Below are 21,859 nucleotides of genomic sequence, written 5' to 3'. Positions count from 1 at the left end.
ACACTCTGGCAGACCCAGCTATTATAGCTGTTCCTGCAGATAAAACATCCAGACAACTGCCTTCTACTGCTCTTTATCCAAGTGATAGACAGTAAATTTATGGCTAGGACAGGTAAAAAGATATATACCTTCTAGAACTCTGGCTATTAGGGCCCCGAACTACCCAACCCACATGGCAAGGTATGTACTTGACACCATTTCTAAAACCTCCACCCTTCTCTCTGAGGTTCAGGATTCCCCTATCAGAGCATAACTAAATTCACTTCTCTCCACTGCATCCCAAGTGACCAGACACTCTATTAAGTGCAGCTACGATGCTGTGGAAGCTGCATCCAAAGCTGCTGCTTCTGGATCAGTGCTTCAATGTTACTCCTAGGTACGGCTACAGCCCCTCCCCATGGATGTTCAAACTAAACTTCTGGATGCACCCTTAGACAATAAGGCCTTTTTCAGACAAGCTTCTGCTGAGCTTCTCAAATTCCTGCAAGAGAAGGGTAAGGAGTTACAGAAACTCAAACACCTTCTGGTGTTCCCTATTCCTAGATATCATAGAAGTTATCCTCAGAAACCCTCCTTTGTTAGAAGGCAATCCTTTCATTCCGCACCACAATTCAAGGGATGTAGACAGCGGAGAAACTCCCAGATTTATCTCCAGATCCACTACCACACCCTTTCACAGCCAGCCTGACCAATCCAGGCCTCCTCCACTGTGACTACCCCCCCCCCCCCTTCTGCATCTGGCAACACCCTTATCCCTTCGACTCACCCTCTCCCTTCCCTCCTGGCAGAAATTTAACAACAGAACAATGGGTCCTCTCCATCATCCAGAGAGGATATTACAAGCCTTGATGGATGCTCCCACCTTTCCAAGGGATTCCTCAACCACCAAAAAAAAAATCCACCTGTTGCCCCCGTCATTCATTACTTCTAAATTAAGGCACCATAAACCGGTGCCCACCCCTCAAAGGAGCACAGGTTTTTATTCCAGAATGTAGCTGGTACCAAGGAAAGAAGGTCCTTGGAGACCTACCCTGGATCTATCCTTTCTCAACCTCTTCCTCCACATACACAGTTTCAAAATTATCACCTTACCTCTTCTATTACCTCTAATCCCCTCCCAGGCATTCATGGTAGCTCTAGATCTCAGGGATGCCTACCTCCACATCCCCATTCATTCGGATTACAGGAAATTCCTCAGGTTTTCAGTAGGCTCCTGTCATTTTCAATTCTCTGCATTGCCTTTTGGTGTCTCCACTGCCCCAAGAGTGTTTACAAAGTGTCTAGCCCCCTTCATTGCCTATTGCAGGACACAGGGCATACAAATATACCCATACTTAGATGACCCACTCATCCTACATCAAGACCACCACCATCTCCTACTCCTTCATCTACAACAGGGGTTCATAGTAAATGTGAAAAAATCTCACCTGATTCCCTCACATGACATGATTTTCCTGGGGTGCAGACTACGCACAGACTGCATGAAGGCCTTCATCCCAGACCAAAGAATTCAAGAACTCTCTACTTCAATCAGATCCTTACCCAGACTACCCTGACAACTCGGGAATTCCTAAGACTGTTAGGCCACATGGCATCCCTTATACCCATGCTGCCTTTGGCAAGACTCCACATGCGCAAAAGTCAATGGGTGTTACAAAACCTATGGACCCAACATTCCCAACCTTTTAACTCCCTACTTCCACTATGCCTAAAAACGGAGATCCATTGGTGGATATCTGCAATGCAAACCAACCTGGGGACCCACCTTCAGATCCCAGCACCACAACAGCAGCGGTCCACAGATGCTTTGGACCTGGGCTGGGGTGCAGTGTTGCAAACAAATCAACAGCACCTCTCAGTACAAGGAAAATGGTCTACTCTAAGGGTAAAAGACCACATCAATATCAAGGAAATGAGAGCCCTGCTGTTAACCCTTCCAACATTCAAGCTCTCTGTCCTGCCAGGAACCCTAAAAGTAATCACAGACAGTATGACTGTCCTGTGGTATATAAACAAGCAGGGGGGACCAGGTCCTACCCACTATACAGCCTGGCCATTCAGATTTGTAATCTAGCTGCTTCTCTCAGGGTCCACTTATTAGCTATGTATATCCCCTCAGAACAGAAAGTTATGGAAGACACACTCAGCAGAACTTCAGCCCCCTTTCACGAATGGATGCTTCATAGAGAGGTTTTCCTAGACTTGATACTCAGATGGGGTATTCCACAAGCAGACCTGTTTGCCTCCCCAGTCAATAGGCAGATGCCCAACTTCTGCACAAGGAACCCACATCCACAAGCTTGGAAAGTGGATGCCTTCTCCTTTTCACGGGGGGATGTACCTGTACGCCTTCCCCCTTCACTCTAATCCAGAAAGTCCTCCTAAAAATTCAGAAGGACAAACCAGAAATCCTACTGGTGACCCCCTTTTGGCCAGTACAGCATTGGTTTCTCCTCCTATTTTTCTCTAGCCAAGGGCAATCACCACAGGTTACCCCACCGTCTAGACCTACTCGCACAGAACAAGGGATCCTTGCTACTCCCACAGGTAAACAACCTTAAACTGACCTTATGGGTGATAGAATTCTGATCCTTTGCAGACACCTTTATTCAGAGGACGTACTCAGTGTTCTGCAGGAGGCCAGAAAACCTAGCACTAGGAGAAACTATGTAGCTAAGTGGCTCAGAATTTCCAATTGGTGTCATAGGAACAACCAGATCCCCTCACTACTCCCATTCCAAGCGTCCTATCCTACTTGTGTGAGCTACTCCAAACAGGACTAACATATTCTTCAAAGTCCATTTGTCTGCCATTTTTGCCGGTCTGCCTATTTCACCACCTCTGGCATCCAGACTGGAAGTCAGACTCTTTCTAAAGGGAGTGCTCCACATCAAACCCCTACGGAAACCCACCCCCCCTCTGTGGGACCTAGCTGTATCTAAGCAAACCATTGCCTCATGGATCTCTTTGTCCATTTCCTTGTGCTACTCCCACCATGGGAAATCCTTACAGGGCAATATTAAACCTCATTCTAGCAGAGCAGCTGCTTTCTCTACTGCCTTTTTCAAAGGCATAGACTTCTCAGTTATTTTAGAAGCAGCTACTTGGACCTGAGTACACACCTTCACCAAACACTACAAGCTGGACATAGCATCCCGTACTAGAGCAGGATTTGCCAGGACTATCCTACAGGTTCTTCCTGACCACAGGGACCCTTCCTGCTCCCAGGTTCATACTTAAAGCTCTGGTACTCTCCCTACTGTTATGAGTACTGCAACATCAGAATAGAAGGACATAGAATAGTTGTGTAAGAACTTCCATAACCTTAGATGTCCTTCTCTTCTATGTTGCAGTATTCAGTCCCACCCACCTATCCCCTGTCTCTTTCCAACTACTATCCCAGGTATTTCCTGAGGGCACATTGTCATCTTTCTCCCTGATCTCTACCTATACAGCCATCCTACTGCCCTGGGACTGGCCCACATGCAAGTCTTAGGGTCTCAGATTAGGACCCTCCTGGTCAAACCTCACAGGCACTACTGTATGCTGCAAAACTATTCTGATGAGGGTACGTGCAGACGTCACGTTTATACCTAATGTCAGTTTATGGCCCTGGTATCCGATGTCACACGTACCCTCCTGGATTAAGACTTTGGTATACCTGCCAGATGTTGGTGCTGCAAGCAGCAACTCCCTACTGTCATGAATACTGCAACATAGAAGAGAACCATGTAAGGTTATGGTAAGTTCTTACACAACTATTCTTTATTTTACTGTAGGCAACTTTGGGAGGTGCAGTAATTCATGGAAAAATACAAATATGTTTTTTTTTTAATCATTTGTTAGTAGTGGTCTTTTAAAGGAATAGCCATGGGTGCACCCTTTGTACTTGCTTATGGCAAGACATGCCTGGTTGCGGACAGAGCCCCTGCTAGACTGTGTGAAAGTGGAGATCCTTGCTGCACCCTTAGGTAAGGACCCTAATGCAGAAGGTATCTTAAAGGTACTGAAGGTAAAAAGCAGAGTTTTGTCCTTTTATCTGTCATAGGTGCCAAAATGCAGCAAAAATTACCCAACCTTATCTTGGTCTCTGTATCTGGTGAGCTTACCCAGTTAACACTTTAAAAAAACTCTAGATTTAAAAAGGATTTGCAAACTGTACCAAAAGAAAAACCTGGTGACAACCAAATCTGTGATCCTCCGAGGCAACAACTATGACTCATCATAGTTTCCCCCTTTATTCTGCACAAAATAAAACAGCCCTGCCCCATTCCTCTTACCTCCCCCCCTCCAGTAAGGATAGGAGAATGCCTGGTGTGTATTTGTAGAAAACTGAAAATGCAATATCACTGGGTCCTAAATATTCTACAGCAAAGATACAGATTGCAGTTTCCAGATCACCAAAGTTTTACTCCCGGAAACTAACCACTTGGTTACTATGGTGAATCTTGCTCTTTTCCCCACTATAGTGTGATGTTGGAGTTGGTATATTTAGTTAGTAGATGTGGGGGGTGAAGTGCCCCACATGGGTGGGTTTGATTTGCTTTGGTTCATTTTCTTTTTTGTTTCCTGGAGTACAACTTTGGTGATCCGGGTGTTCATTAAACTATGTTTTCAATGTAGTTGTCTTGTGAATGTAATTTTCAGGCAAGTGAGAATTCGATAATAGAAAGTAGACCCATATATTTGTTTTATTTACAGTCATCACCATCCTATAAAAACTTAGGAAAGTAAAGATGTCTCTAAATGATTGCCACTACTGAGTGGTTAGCTTAGATAGTAATAGTGCTTGTTGCTGTCATTTCTAACCATCTTCACCCTGCTGGCAGCAATAGCATGAGGGAAAAAATGATTGCTAGTTCATTACTTTATACAGGAACATCACTTGCTGCTGTCAAAACATCAGTCCCAGTAGTAAGTAGAAGTTGGAAAACCTGCAAAACAAAAACCTTCCATGATAGCGAAGAGATAGATCTCTGGACTGACTCTTCTAGACAGCTAATTGCTAATGCTCATATCTTTGAACCTCTACGAGCAAAAAAATCTGGGCAAAGCCACAAATAAGGGGACAAAGGCTCAAAAATAGGGACACTTTCTAATTCTGCAAGAGCAATATTTAAAATGTTGATAGAATAACAGATTTTGCATTAGCATGAATTTTCTAAAGGATATGAAGTCTGAAACGCAAATGTCTGCCATTATTTTCTCACTTCAGTCCTCAGTGATTATCCAGTGATTTGTCAGAAAACCACAAATTTTAGTAAAAACCAAAAATGTGAGGCAAAAATCTGGACAATTGAGAGGCATGCTGGTGTTTACTTTATATACTAACAGCACTTTTTACCATCCTAAGGTATAGTAGGAGGAAAACCAGCAAAACATAAAGTTTCCCGGAAGATCACATAAAATAGGGAGCACTCATATCTTTGTAAGCAATAGAGGTTGGCTCCTTTGAGCAGCCGACGTCTACTACTTACTTTACATAGTAGGTGTACATGTTGTTGCCATTCATAAGCTGATGTAATAAAAAAATATGCAAGACAAAAAACAAAAACTTTACTAAAGATCAGAGAAGATAGAGAACAAATACACCTCTGTAAGCACTAGCGATCGGCTCTTCTAGACAGCTGATCGCTAGTGCTTAACTGTGATGTCACAAAATAGGAAGTAGTTAACAAGTAGGAGGCAACCTTTACATTTTGGTCTGAGGTAAGCAGTCATTTTTAGAAGCGTATAGTGTCCCTTTAAGATAATGGCAGTGCTGCACTGAGGTGATTAATAATTTTTATGCCCCTAATAGCATTTTCTGTAAAATAGACAGGTGACTACAACGGCTGCTGTCCCAACCCATTTTACTTGCCGGCATCTACACACCTGTAGTGCTGAGCTGAAGTGCTGTAAGCTCTTTGGCATGTGACTTATAGGTTTATAGGTAGATACTAGGCTGTCTGCCCAAGGGCATTTCTGAGTCTAGCCAGAGTGTCAGCTTTCGCCACCCCATTGAATAATTAACTGAGCCTCTGTCAAGAAGAGCCAATCAAGTGATCCCAGGGGTGTATTTACTGTTACCCATCCACTCGTCAAGGTTTCTCTTGAAGAGTGTTAGTGAGGGGCTCTGCCTAATGTAGTTAGGAATTTTGTTCCAAAGCATGGGGAGTCTCTGTGACAGGAATCTATCCCCTCCAGCATGTTCTATTTATTGTTGTGATGAGGTTTAGCTCACTAGAGCAAGTGGCTCGCAGTGTCTTGGATTTCTTTAGGTGGAGGATGTCCATCAATTCTGAGTGGACATGGCTTTGTAAGTCAGGTAGAGATCACCTCTGAGCAAGTGATATACCACTGAGTACAGACAGACCTTTTCCAGTCGGGCTGCATAGGACATATGTTTGAGGCCAGTAATCCTCTTGGTGAGGTACTTTTGTGGTTTTCCTAGCTGTTGGAAGTGTCTTGTGAGGTACATCCCAAATGGGGCATTGTACTCTATGATGGGTCTGATGAGTGACGAGTAGAGGGGCACTATAACCTCTTTATTTCTAGATGCTAACCCTTTAGTAATTAGATGGGCCACATAGAAGGATTTCCTAACTACTTTGGCAATATGATTGTCAAAGGAGAGATTACTAAATGGTACACTTATCATAGGCTCAGTGTTGAAGCTCAGAAGAGCCAGGCTGTAATATGTTTTTCTACAACATTACCACCTCACACCCCACTTTACACACATTTCACACACATCTCACAACTTACCAATTGGGTGCCATTTACTTGTATTATGATATCATTCTCACATGATTAACAAGAATGTAATACACACATTTTTAGCCTATTCTATATTGTTGATTTTAAATCTATTTGGTTTGTATATAATCCCCATTTTTATTATTTTTTTATTCTTACTTTCATTTACATTTCTAACACTGCTTTTTTCTTTTCACTAAACAATTCATGTATGCAATTTTACAATGGTACCAACATGGTACATTAGTTATGCACCATGTTATAAGCAGTGTGGATTTCAAACATTTTTATGCACACTTGACTGAGTTGTTTATCTATTTGCTCATGATACTTCTAATTGATTTCTCTAATGAGACCCAGCTGCAATCAAGCATGTGACCAACCAAGACTCTTATTTAAACAGTAGTCTCTTTTGAAAGAAACTGTTTTTTGACTTGATAAAGCTTGGTATTACCCAAGCGCTTGTCTCATACTGCTGTTTCTCATTTTGTTTACCTTTGGATTTTATCATCTAACAGTCGAATAAAGGAATTGCCTTTTTATCGAATTATTGTCTTCATTTGACGGTCTTGGAGTTTCTTCCTGGTTTTGTGTTTTTTACATTTGGTTTTCAAAGGAGAGATTACTATCTACCTGGGTCCCCAGATCTCTTATTACCTCTTCTGTATTAAGGGGGCTGCCACCTATGTGGTAATTCATGGGTGTTTTGTTTTTCCCAAAAGGGATGACTATGCATTTTTTGGCATTTAGCTTGAGACCATGACTTTGACACCAGGTGTCCGTCTCAGTAGGGCCCTTTTGGAGAATGTCTGTGTCAGCCGGAGAGTCAATTATGGTCTCAGTTTGCAGTCATCAGTGAACTTGGTTAGCCATAGTCCTCCTGTGTTTGCCTGTACTTCTGAGAAGTATATGCCGAACAGTAGGGGTCCCAGGACCGAGCCTTGTGGGACACCACTTGTGACTGGTTTAGAGTTGGACCTGGAGCCCGCTATTCTAACCGTGTAAGTTCTGTTTGTAAGCCAGTTGGCAACCCATCTTGTGATGTAGGGGTTTATGTTTAGGCTGGTGAGTTTTTCTATAATTCCCAGGTGGGGAATGGTGTCAAAAGCCTTGGCGAGGTCAAGGTAGGCTGTGTGAACCACCTTCCCCTCATCTATGACCTTGTTGACTGTCTCAAAGAAGTCAACCAGGTTTAGTAGGCATGATCTGCCCTTAACAAAGCCGAACTGGGTCAGGTTAAGTGTTTGGAGGTTCCCAGTGTCTTTGTTAATGAGTTCCATGATGATGCGTTCCATAGCCTTGTAGACCAGGCTAGTCAGGCTTATAGGGCGATAGTTACCAGGGTCAGTTGTGGCCCCTCCTTTGTGGAGCGGATTAACCTTTGCTGTGTGCCATTCTGTGAGCACGTAGCCTGTGGAGACGCTGAGGTTCAACAGTGTGTTTAGGTGGGGGGGTTAGTTCGTTCTGTAGTTTGTGCAAGATGCAGCCTGGGACACCATTTGGCCCCATTGAAGCTGTGCTTTTGGCTTTTGAAAGGGCTGTTTTCACCTGTGCATCTGTGATTTCTGGGACACTACACTTTTCCGGTATTGTTGTGGGCCCTTTTGGAGGTGAGAGGGCGGTGACGTTTGCACTGAATCTATCTGCCAGAATGTTGGCAATGTCAATAGGTTCAGTATATTTTGTGCTGTTTTGCACTAGCTCAGAGCATATCTGCGAGTTGCCACTTGTCTGAACATCCTTGATGTAGGAGCTGTGCTTATAATTGACTTTTAATACTTTCTGCTGACAGTAACTCTTTCCTATATTTATTGTAAATGAAAGCTCTGTTATACATGATGGACACTGTTCCTGTTGCTCCGGGGCTTACCTTCCTCGCAACAGTGAGATGTCACTTTCAAGGTGCTTGAAGCTTGTTTTTCCCAGCAGAAGTTAAGTACTGTTAAGTTTTGTCCAACAGTATAGTCTTGTGCCTTCATTGTCTAATCATATCCAACCTTTTGCTGCTGCTTTTTCTTTGCCCATCCATATGAAGTTTGGTATATGCTTGAAAACAGACTTTGATGGAATTATCTTCATCTTACCCCGTAGTCTGAGTTAAATGTAGAGAGCCCCTCACCCTTTGATAATGAAGTACAATAAAGAGTCAATTATCCGAACTAATTGGGATGTAGAGTAGTTTGGATAATCAAACATACATTTAACTAGATAAAAAACTTCTAAAATCTAGTTTTTTCTGCACACAAGGAATACACTTTTCAACCATTCAACGATTCCAGTGGACAATAATGAATATTTTTCACACATGAGCAGGCTACAAGTTAAAAATAAAACACGGATAAGCAAATACATATAACGTTTACTTATTCAGACAATGATTTTTCCTACCTGAAAACATTGGAAGGCTCTGTTTGGATAATTAACTTTTTGGATAATTGACATTCGGATAATCATCTCTCTACTGTAGCTCAAATGGAGAAAAACTGGATTTTGGATGTTTCTCTCCAGGCAGGCAGGAGATGGTGTAGGTGCTTGTAGGTCTGTGAATAGTCGGTATGGTCTTAAGAGCAGAATTAAACCTATCTACCAAACCATTCATTTGTGAATTATAATAGGAGGTAGTTTTTAACTGCTTTATCCCACAGTCCTTCCACAATCAGGTAAACAGGAATGGCATTTAGCTCCTGCTGTGCATCAGTCTTCTTCTTCTTCTTTTGGCTTTTCCCGGTTAGGGTCGCCACAGTGGATCACCTGTACTCTCATGATTGGCAATAGAGTTTTATGGTGTCGAGTTGCTAGCTTGGCGCCTAACCTTCTATGGAAAGCACACACAAGCAGGCACTCACGACTAGGGCCAATTTAGAGTGTCCAGTCCACCTACAGCATGTTTTTGAGATGTGGGAGGAAACCTGAGCACCTGGAGGACACCCACGCGACCACAGGGAAGACATGCAGACTTTGCACAGAAGGCACCCCAGCCGAGGATCGAACCAGAGGACCTTCTGTTGTGAGGCGACAATGTTAACTGCTGAAAATCTACCCTAATGAAAATTTCTAATAGTGCATATGACATCCCAGACCAAAGGGGAAACGATCTGATCTGGAAAGTTTAGAGATGTGAGTCAAGTTTGTTTACTGATGAGGTAAAATTCCCCTCTCTTCACCCTTGTTTTCTTTTGGGTATCCCAGATGTGAACTGGAGTACCAAGTTATCTGCCCCATCTGTCACTTTACCTTCCCTTTCTTCTATCCATACAAGGTACCGCCTTCTTCAGATTGCATAGTAGTTTGAGAGGGAGCTTTTGTGGATCTTTTGGCTACATACTCTTGGAATGTTCCACATGATCAGGTAATGCTGTGGTCTCAGCCAATATCCTTGTAAGATACCAGGATAAGAAAGTACTAATGTTGATATGGATAGATAGAAATTTTGCACACCATGGATATGCTGAAGTACTGTTGAAAGGAGGTTCACCTGGCTCAGTGAACTAAGGTTGCCAAGCTGTGGAAATTGAGCGTTGTGAGGCAGAAGCCCTAAGTATTATCACTACTGCAATAGTGAAGATACACAGCCATGGACATTTATGGTATGTCCCTAACTCAATTGTACATTCTTTAAGATATTGTCATCTCTCTGCCCCTTCCCCTAAGTTGAACAAGCTGTCATTGGTACACTGTCATCCTTCACTGTCTACCTGCTGAATCAGCACCTAAGTTGCTACACAGTCCCAGGTGAGTCTTCTTGGGCTGATTAAAATCCAAAATCATTACTGTAGGAAGGTAAAGATTAACTCGATTAAAAAGAAAAAAAAACAGTAGTCTAATGTTTAAGCATTTCTATTACTGAGTAATATTTAAGCCCTAAAATTGTGGACAAAGAAATAAGGACTATAATGATAAAATCATTTTCATGCTGTATTCATAATACATTGTTGTTTTCTTAGGGCCAGAAAAATGTCAAGCATAATTGGCAGTGCTGTGACAGCTGTCAGGCCACAAAGGGGAACTGTCTGCATGAAGGCTCTGTGAAATACCACGGGGAGATGTGGAACAGCGCAGATTGTGAATTTTGTGCATGCGAACGAGGACAAGTCAATTGTCAGAGAGCCGAGTGCAGCAAAGTGACATGCCCAAGGGTAAGCATTTTTTTAACTGATGCATTGCTTAGAAATGCTGTTTTAGGTAGTCATACTGTCACATGAGTTTTGTAGGATCTTTGATTATGGAAATAAGTCATTTTCTATTTGTGAGAAGACTGCAAGTTAATATAAAACAGTTTAATACCACAATTTCATTTAGGTTGTTACTATGCTGTCATTACTATGACAATATGTCCAGCATTCAAATCATGTTGCATCTGTGGAGTGGTCTCATCAAGTCGTGTTTTTTAATGCATTCGCTCCATTCTGTATCATCCTGTGGAGCTTGCTGTTGCTGTGTGCAGTATAGAAGACTCTATTGTGGGCTGTATATCAATATATTGTAGGTCTGTAATCACCTAATTACATTATAGGTAGCTTCTGGGCATTATACCACTTTATTGTACATTCAGAGGAGCAACACATTAAGGTCTACAGTCTTTCCTAATGTTTAGAAAATAAGACCACAACCGCCATCACCTCTGTTGTCATTGTGAATGTGAACTCTATCACTTTCATTGTCTTAGCATCTTAGAAGCCTGTTAGTAAAGCTGCAGTTGATAAAATTTCAGCACTGTATTGTGCACAACCCCATCGACATTTTATAACATAACTGATGTGCAAGACCTCCAGAAAGTGCAAAGGGGCTTGCAAGATTTGAAAAATTGCCTGAAGCTTATTAACATCCTGGGTTATACATAAAACTGGTTTATTGTGATCAGTGCATTACCTCAAGTAAACAACTACAGTGTGTGTGTGTGTGTGTGTGTGTGTGTGTGTGTGTGTGTGTGTGTGTGTGTGTGTGTGTGTGTGTGAGTGAGTGAATGAATGTGAGTGTGTGTGTGTGAATGAATGTGTGTGTGTGTGTGTGTGTGTGTGTGTGTGTGTGTGAGTGAATGAATGTGAGTGTGTGTGTGTGAATGAATATGTGTGTGTGTGTGTGTGTGTGTGTGTGTGTGTGTGTGTGTGTGTGTGTGTGTGTGTGTGTGTGTGTGTGTGTGTGTGTGTGAGTGAGTGAATGAATGTGAGTGTATGTGTGTGAATGAATGTGTGTGTGTGAATGAATGTGTGTGTGCATGTGTGCAAGTGTGTGTATGTGTGAATGAATGTGCGTGTGAATGAATGTGTGTGTGTGTGTGTGTGTGTGTGTGTGTGTGTGTGTGTGTGTGTGTGTGTGTGTGTGTGTGTGTGTGTGTGTGTGTGTGTGTGTGTGTGTGAATGAATATGTGTGTGTGTGTGTGTCTGTGAGACTTTCATGGAGGTAGTCAGAATACTTTTGTTAACTCTTAACATGTAGTCAGAGTGCATATTTTACTCTCTGTTTGCAGTAAGTCATATGTACGTGTACACTTTTTAAGCCCAGCAGATAATCAGACAGTGCATGCTATTTAACTCCCTGCTGGATATTGCAGCATATGTACTATTAATTCCTTGCAGGTAGAGTGAGTGTATGATTACCTTCCTGCAGGTGGTCAGAGCATATATATTAGTACAGCTCTACATTTAGTCTGAGTAAATAAGTTATTACCTCCGTGTGGGTAGTCATTGTGTGTTTGTGTATTTTATTAACTTGCTGCATTTAGTCATAGCATGTGTGTTAGTTCCTGGCAGGTAGTCAGAGCATGTGTCTTAGGTTCATAGATTAGTATTAGGCTAACTGCCCTTGTGGGCCATTTTAAGCCTAGCCAATTAATTCATGTGAGAATCAAACCCTGTACCTTGTGTTTGTAAGGTAAACACCTTCCCCATTATGCCAACCTCCCACCTGTGTGTGTTATTTACACACTTGGTGGTTAGAACACGTACTATTAAATTCCTGCAGGTAGTCCAAGCATGTATATTATTTCTACAGGTAGTCTGAGCATGTATATTATTTCCCTGCAGGTAGTCAGAAAGTGTGTGTGCGTGTGTGTTACTGACTCTTTGCTGGTAGACAGAGCATGCAAATTAACTCACTGTAGGCATTTAGAGCATATGTATTATTAACTCAGTGTAGGTAGGTAGAGTGTGTATATTAGGTTCCTGCAGATGTTTGGAGTGTGTGGGTTTTAAGCTTCCCTTCTGGTAGCTCATGTGCATTACTTACTCTGTGTAGGTATTCAGAGGAGTGTGTGCATTATTAACTCTGTGAAGGTTTTCAGTGTGTGCTCATTATTAACTCTGTGTAGGTATTTAGTGTGTGCATGTCATTAACTGTGTGCAGGTATTCACTGTGTATGCATTAACTCTGCATAGGTATTCATTGTGTGCATGCATTATTAACTCTGTGTAGGTGTTCAGTGTATGTGCGCATTATTAACTCTATATAGGTATTAATTGTGTGTGCGTGCATTATTAACTCTGTGTAGGTGTTTGGTGTGTATGCACATGCATTAACACTGTAGGTGATCAGTGTGTGTGCGAGTGCATTATTAACTCTGTAGGTGTTCAGTGTGTGCGCGCATTATTAACTCTACATAGGTGTTCATTGTGTGCACGCGCATTAACTCTTCGTAGGTGTTAAATGTTTGCGCATTGTTAACTCTGCACAGGTGTTCGTCTGGGTGCAGTATTAACTGTATGTAGTCAGTTCTCAGCAGGAAGTCAGTATATTTATTTATTGCATTTGTTTACCGGGAAAGTTCACTGGGCCTAGGTGAGCCCATTTTCAGTGGAGGCCCGGGGAGAAAAGCTCCACATAAGTCACATTACAGAAATACAAATATCAAAAATGCAAGTAACAAAAATGTAGCACTATTTACAGTTTTTTTAGCAATTCCATTGCATTTTTATGGTAGCCCATCGATGATATTAACATGTACTTTTGGTCATATAGATTATTACTTCCCTGTTGGTATTCACAGAATATGAATTATTAACTCCTTATAGGTATTCAAAGCCTGATTATTATTAGTGCCATGCTGGTAGACAGAATGGGGTGGTGGAAATGATGGATTAGGTGGTCATTTATACAAATATGCTATCAATTGATTTTATTGAGATCAGTGTACAGGAGTAGGTAATAATTTAAATTTCAAGGACTGTGTTTACATAGTGATCAAGAATTTCAATCAGAAAAGTCAATCCTTGCCCCAGAAGCATAGCAGTTTGTGGTGTAGACTATCGTAATAACCAAAGCTACTGTGTGGCACCCTGAGTGTGGCAGATATCAAAAGTGTTAGGTAGGTAGATGTGACGTGCAGCAGAATGACAGCATTCACAGCTGGTTTAACATATAGAAAATGTATCTGTGAGGTTCTAAACAAGTTAGAATGGCTGAACCTCATTAATAAGGAATGCAGTACAGTCAACCTAAGTTCTGAAATACCATGCTTCATTAAAATGCTGCATTGATTCATTAGGTCTAATGTGGCACATACCCAGTCTGAATTTATTGTCTTTTAGCCTATATAGACTAAAATTATCTAAATGAAATCTTCTTCATGTAGTGTTCATGCAGTATCTTCTTTTTCTTTCGGCTTTTCCCGGTTAGGGGTCGCCTCAGCAGATCATCTGTCCGCTCATGATTGGCAGTGGAGTTTTACGGTGTCGAGTTGCCAGCCCAACCTACCACAGAAGGCACACACACATGCACACACTCACACCTGCAGTGTTCATGCAGTGTACTGTGTTTTAATAAACTGATGTATGTACCAGAAAATGGAAATGGGCAGAAGTTTCTGTATTAGAGTTTTGCTCTCTATGCTTTTTTGTCTCCTAGCAGGTCAACCATTAAATCCTTGACTATCCTGCCTCTATTAGACTTGATCTATTTCTTTCTCCCTTACTGAGTGTCAGCTCCTGGGACAAGAACCATTGTGGTGGGGCCATCATTCAGAGGGCCATGAGAGTGCTTCTTGCCACTGCTTATGTCCAGGTCATTCATCCACTGCTGTGAAGATGGTACTGTTATTCTAGCAGCATGAGGCTCTGGTTTTGGCCACCCTGACTAGGGTCATTCATGTTTCAGAAAGGGTTCAGTTCTGCATCCTGTGCTTGCATGCCTTCTGACATAACACTGGAGGGGCTGAGGGATGGCTGAGAGCCACCACATTCTCCCTAGCCAGCCCTTATAGTGCATACACTCTCTACATGAATTCTGGCTGTCAGGGCACAATCAGGAATTTATCCCTCTGTGCAACAGAGCAGGAGTAGAGTAGAATTAGATTAGTACAAAGAACCTCGACTTCGATAAATTTATCTTTCCCTTATTGGTACTTTGGAATGTGTATGCTGAGGGTGGCTGTTTGAAAAGCTGAATTTTTTAAATTATATGTGGAAGCAGCTGGCAGAAATCAGAATAATTCCGTTCACATTAATAACAAAATGTTTAACTCTATCATCTTAAAGATGTAACATTCCACATATGCATTCAGAGAAAATGTTGCTTTCCACTTACCTAAGTAACTCAAATATTCTGAGTGGGCTACTTCTACTGATTACCACGGTCACTGACAAAAATCATACTCATGAGTGGTGTTGTGTGTATGTGGTAGGTGTGCATGCATACTTATCCTTGTGTTAGAACCCAGAGAAAGGGTTTGATAAAAGCGTGACTGTGATGTACGGTTTAATTTATTTTGCCATCAGAAACTTATATGTTTCAATTATTTATCACCAGTCCAACTAAAAATCTCCTAAATCTGCTATGTTTATTCATCTCAGTAAAAATTATGTAAAATTTCACATACTGCACATGCTAAAAGAGACATGAAGCAAGCCCAAATCCCGATCTCATGGAAATGCAACTTCAGTCCCTAAAGTGGACTTGCTTTTAAAGAAAATAGTGAAGTAAAAAATAAAACACAGAGCTCATTTATAGTTCTTTTCAATGAAAACAGTAATGCAACTTCAGCTTCACATTGTACAGGCAATACAAGCATGCATTTATTGCCCCACCAAAACAGCACTGCTTATGGGATTCCTTAGAAATGAATGTTTGTTCTAAAATGCCAAAAAAAAAAAAAAAAAAATTGAAAGAATGAAAAGTCAAATAAAACACTGGTTGCAGCTAGCCTGTCAAAAATATAGTATTATTACCAATCACAGTGGAACCAGTTTTAACCATCTAAACACAAGAAGAAAATCAGCATAGTGATTCTAATACTATTTAATTGAACTGATAAATTCAATTGAATTGCATAACTAAATTGTAATACTAAAATATCATGTCACGACCTTCACTACATTACCAAAATACGCCAAATAACTGAGCTATGATGAAGAAAAAAGATATAAAAAATTACCTCAGAACTAGATTGTGACCTCATAGCGTACTCTCAACACCTATTCTGTGGAAATCTGGGAAGTTAATATTACTCTTTGAAGTTTTGAAGTCACTGGGAAATGCTAAGAAAACTTTCTAAGAAAACTTTCACAGACAAAATGGTTAAAAGGAATATATATATATATATTATGGTCTGGTTTGGATGATACACAAAGTATTTTGTAATATAGGCTTGGGGACTTCGTTCAGAAACTTACTGACCCAGACTAATAACTGGTGCCAGAACCACTGTCCAAAATTCAATGCCAGGAAATCTGTAATAGTATAATTTGGGAAGTTGGCTTCCCCTGCATACTACCACATTGATGATACACTCCAAGTGTAAACCCATTGGTTAGGACTTGGGAACACATGTAGGCTGTAACCTGGCCTTCGATCATCATGTGCCTGTCGTAGTTAGGAAATAATTCTATATTGCACAAATTATAAGCAAGGGTGTGGCATCTAGGATCAAGGATGTCCTTGTTCCACTGCACGTAGCCTTATCAGATGAGTCCTTGAGTACAATGCCCCCTTGGTGTGTACTTGAATAGGCATATGAAAGAACTGGGGCATCCACAGAAGTTCCTCACAAAACAGAATGCATGGTCTAAGTGATGTGTCCTACGTGGACCACCTCAAGGCCTTATCCTTGTACTCAAATCTCCTACAGATTGCTGAGAGGTAATTTTTGCCTGACCTACAAAGCACCCTTGTTCCTGTTCTGACCTGTTCCACATCAGCAAAACAAAAAGCATTAGAATTCCCTGTTTTGAGACCCAAACCTCATCAGCAACATAAATCAGACATGTTGGATGGAGAGAAGTGTGTCACAGACTACTTCCTCTCTAGAACAAGCTTTCCATCCATGTGAGTTCTTCCCTACCCCATATCAAGTGCAGCTTGAACCACTGGATGGGGACGTGGCAAGTTACCCCTAGTCTGGCACCTATGTCTGTGTCAGACAAAGGCAGCTGTAAATGCTTGACCACCCATGCCCGAGAGTATATGTACTGATAACCCTAGTATATCAGAGCTTGTCAGATACATTTGAGATGCATGGCTGGACCTAAAAAAAAAAGCCTGCCCTGGGGTCATTTGCCTAGTAATTACCCATAAATTTATGTCACCCCTGTCTGCGCTCCTTTTGACTAGCCTGTAGAATGAGGACATGGAACCAGATGTTCACTTGGAGAGAGATAAATACTATTGCAGTATGGGAAAATATTGATATCAGTTTTGAATTTTGAGTGTGCATTCTTGTGCAAGTAAAAAAAAAAAAAATGGGTAGAGTAATAACGTATATTCCCAGAAGCTTTGACTGAGATTTAATCAATAGTTATGTATGGTTTATTATATTTACCTGCAGGTGAAAATAAACAAGCAAATTTAGTTTGCAGGACTCACCAGCAATTCATTAATATTTGAATTTGGGACCACACGGTGGTGCAGCAGTTAGCGTTGCCACTTCACAAGAGGTTCTCAGGTTCGATCCTCGGCTGGGGTGCCTTCTGTGTGGAGTCTGCATGTCCTACCTGTGGTTGCGTGGGTTTCCTGCGGGTGCTCCAGTTTCCTCCCACATCCCAAAGATCCCAAACTAGGTGGATTGGGCACTCTAAATTGGACCTAGGTGTGAGTGTGTGAGTGTGTGAGTGTTTGTGTGTGTGTGTGTGTGTGTGTGTGTGTGTGTGTGTGTGTGTGCCTTCTGTGCCTTCTGTGGAAGGTTGGTCGCTGGGCTGGCAACTCGACACCATAAAACTCCACTGCCAATCATGAGCGGACAGGTGACCTGCTGTGGTGACCCCTAACCGGGAAAAACCAAAAGAAGAAGAAGATACCTTTCTCAGCAAGACTTGGCTACCATATTAATATAGAGTGTGTATATTTTTTTTCTTACCCTCACTGTAATCTAATGCCACTGTCTTAGGAATACTGAGCTATTTGCAATAGCTATTAAAAAAAATTTGTTCACACAAACCACTATAGAACAGACAGGCTCAGTAGCTCTGCTGTTAGCTTGAAAACGTAAATGGGTTTCGTAAGATTTCATGCCATGACTCTTGATGGCACCAACAAAGAATGATGAAGGCAAATGATGAACCCAAAACGCCCTTTAAGGTGATTAACATATTTTTATTAACACAAGCTTATCCTGATTTTCTCATTGTAATAGGAGTTATTCAGAGCAGCTGACAAAATTTGAAGTATTACAGAAGAAGGGGAATCTCACAGTAAAGAGTAGGTGCAGCATGCTAAAGGGAAAATACAAGAATATTAAGAGAATATGATTGAGTTTAGAAAGTTTTGTAATAAACAACTATTTTTTTTATTTATTTACATTTGTTTACTAGAATGGTATGCTGGGCAAAAAATCCTTTTCAGCAGACACCCAGGGAGAGCAGCTTAAAATAAGAAAATGATGCAAAGCATAAGATACATTCTTGAGAGAAAAGAGCATGCAAACTTTTAACACAATGACATGCAACAGAATGAGAAGAGAAATAACAAGATCCAATAGGAGTATTGAAGAAATTTCAGAAATTATGAACATTTCCATAAAGCAGAGGAGTGATGACCAAGAAAAGACATAAATTGACATATTTATGAAAGACTTAATTATGCCAGAGTTAGAGGAAGATGATCCTCGACAGTTAATAGCTAAGATAGGAAGCAATGAGATAAAAATTTGTGATCTATAAACAATCAACAGGGATATTTCCTTGAGCACGAGGTATCCTTTGGAAGTTAGGAAAGGAAGGAAGAAAGTGATAAATATCTACAATGATTTGTATAACACCATTTTAATAGGGGTGCGGGGGTAAACAGCACCTTGGAAGAAGGTTGTGATGGTTGTATTACTGAATGGGGGTAAAGACCCCTTTGACCTGGCTTTGTATAGATATAGTCATCTGACTTCACTCTTTTTTTTATACATTGGTGATTGGCTTTATTAACAAACTAGTGACAAGATGTTTGCCATACAAGTCAGTATTCATAACTTTTCTTACAGATTCATTTTTTAACCTTTAAAATGGCAGTTTTATTCACAATATTACAACAGTTCTATGTACAATATTTACAGAAAAAAAATTTACATTCTTGTATAGCAGTTTTACTTCCCTTTGACATACTTGTTGGCAAGAGCCACCACACTATGTTATGTAATATTGGGTGTGTGTGTTAGTTTGCATATGTATATGTAGATATGTATACATGTGTGTGTGTGTGTGTGTGTGTGTACATATATATAAAAAAAATCTATAGACACAGACACATGGATGTTAAGTTTTTCAAATGTTGCTAATATGAAAGTGTATAATGTTGACATGCTACTGTGCAAGTGTGGGAGCAAATTTTGGGCCATGCAAAAAGTGAAAACAAAAAAAAATGCTGTTTTGCTGCACACCCCCTCCAATAATTATGTATATTGACTCTGAGATCACACAATTTTTGGGGAATTGGCAAATTTGCCATCCACAAGAATCATCCGATCTGCTGTTTTTGTTGACAGGTGTTGACCATCTGTTTAGTCAAGCAAATTGTGTCAACTAAACAGATGTCGACCAAAGCACCCTTTAACAAAATTAGGGGAATATATCTCTCTTCTACATCTCTCTCTCTGTCTATAAGAATCTATGTCATGTGCTTGAACAGTCAAAAATTCAAGCAGTTAGACATCAGTAAAAAAAAAAAATTAAGTCGAAACAAAGATTGTAAAAAGATATATATATATATATATATATATATATATATTGAGAGAGAGAGAGCAAAACCAAAAAATAAGTGGTTAAGGTAAACTGTGCTTCCAAAATCCAGTCAAATAGCATAAAAACACTGGAAGCAACAGACCAAGACTGCGAAATAAAATAATTTATTTCCACACTAAACAAATAGTGAGCACTTTCGTGGACCAAGCCACTTCTTCAGACAATGATCATAACTTTAAAAACTCCTTTTATACCATTTCATGACAATTAAGCAAGTGCAAAAATCTCCACCTACATTTAAAGCAACAGAGCAAACAGCCATAAGAATTGCAACAGCATGTTACAAACACAGTATCATATGTAAAAAATATAACAAATAAATATTATTACAACAACCAAAGTGAGTTCCTATACAAATAAAAATTAAAAATATAATCATTGAAGCAAATCCCTTTCTAATAAAATAGGCTTAATGTTAATCTTGTCATTAATTCCCTTCCCCATACTGGCCTTAAGTCTTACAATCCTTCATCTGTCTCACCTGGGATTCAGGCTTCTGACAAAGGGTCTTCCCTCCCCCGTAGTGCCTTTTTTAGGCAAAGTCATGAGCACAAAATTACCAACATGAAAAATTCTAAATTAAATTTAAAGGTTATGCTGCTAAATATTAATAGTCTTAGCATGAAACTGCACTGATTGCATACATTCCTTGCCCTGGATGATGCTGACATTTGTGCCGTCACTGTAACCTGGTGTAAAGCTGTGGAGAGCACCCCAGCCTTACCAGGTTACTGATCCTGTCATACTTTCAGACCCCAAACAGAGGGCTGCAAAGCCAAAGGAGGTGGAGTTTTAATATTTGTCAAAGACATACCCACTTCCAGGCTGTTTAAATGGTATGACTCACAGGAGACACTCCAAGTGCAGTTAACTGTTGACAAAACACCTATTCAGATCATAGCTAGCTACAGACCCCCAACCATGACTCAAGACACCCACTCCACCTATCTGGACTTACTTGAATCCATCTACTCTGATCCTGGGTGACTTCAACTACCCAGCCATAGGGTGGAAGCCTAAATATGAACACCCAGAGACTGCTCGACTTGTCAATGGCAATGCATTGGATCAGCTGGTCCACACCCCTACAAGAGTCGAAAAGATTCTGGACCTGGTACTAACTAACATGAGTAGCCACTGTCGCACCCCATACAGTGTCATCCTCCTTGGTAAGATTTGACCATAAAGCGATCACGTTCAGAAGTCACCATCTCCCAGACCCCCCTTTGTCAGGGTCAAACAAAAAAAAAACTTTTCCAAAGCGGACTACAATCTTCTGAGAGCAGGTATAAGCAGCTTCACAGCCACTGTCCTTTCAGTTGGAACTAGCACTAATGTCCAAGCCTGCAGCAGAAAAATATATGAACACCTACATAGCTGTATGGACTCAGCAATACTTGACAGGACCAAATCATCTTCCTCAAGGAAGAGTAAACCTGTCTGGTGGACAGCAGCAATAAAACTCTATAATAAAAGCAAACAATTGCTGCCCAGGACCAAAAAGGAGCAGATGCCAAGTTGTAAGCAATCTCTCCTTTGTCTGAACAAGCAAATAAGGTCACTGGTGAAATCCTCTAAGGCTAACTTAAGAGTCCAGATTGGCCACTTCCACTAAGGACAATCACAAGGCCTTCTTCACGTATGTCCGCAGTCTGTAAGGAAACACCCAAATCTGCTCTGAACTGGTGGTCAGTAACACCACATACACAAATGTTGTAGATATAGCCAATCTGCTGGCAGACAGGTTCGGTGAAAACTTCAACCCCCTGTCCCTCCAGTCAGTAAGCCAAGACATCCCCAGTACCTGCCCCCCTCCCTTTGTCAGCACGGAGCAGGTGTTTAATGCCCTCTCGAAGGCAAAAAAATACAGTCTGCTTGGGGACCCAACAAAATCCCTGGCTGTAGTTGCATGAACTCAGGCATGAGCTCTCATGCTCCATTAGGCACTCTATTCAACCAAATTGTGAGCA

At 41.0% G+C, this 21,859-nt stretch overlaps 1 protein-coding gene across 1 annotated transcript in view; it reads left to right on the top strand.

Moving 5' to 3' along the window:
* The window catches only part of LOC122792799 (extracellular matrix organizing protein FRAS1-like), a 4,352,848-nt gene that overhangs the window by 306,880 nt on the left and 4,024,109 nt on the right, over positions 1–21,859 (top strand). The window contains exon 8 of the mRNA XM_044060368.1: positions 10,683–10,874. Coding sequence (XP_043916303.1) covers positions 10,683–10,874 — 192 coding nt within the window. The remainder of the gene's footprint in view (positions 1–10,682; positions 10,875–21,859) is intronic.

Source organism: Protopterus annectens, chromosome 2.part0 (genome assembly GCF_019279795.1).
Source record: "Protopterus annectens isolate FY-2018-M chromosome 2.part0, PAN1.0, whole genome shotgun sequence".
NCBI classification, from domain to species: domain Eukaryota; kingdom Metazoa; phylum Chordata; order Ceratodontiformes; family Protopteridae; genus Protopterus; species Protopterus annectens.
Note: the sequence above shows the minus strand (reverse complement) of the source record. Positions and strands in the feature narration are given on the sequence as shown.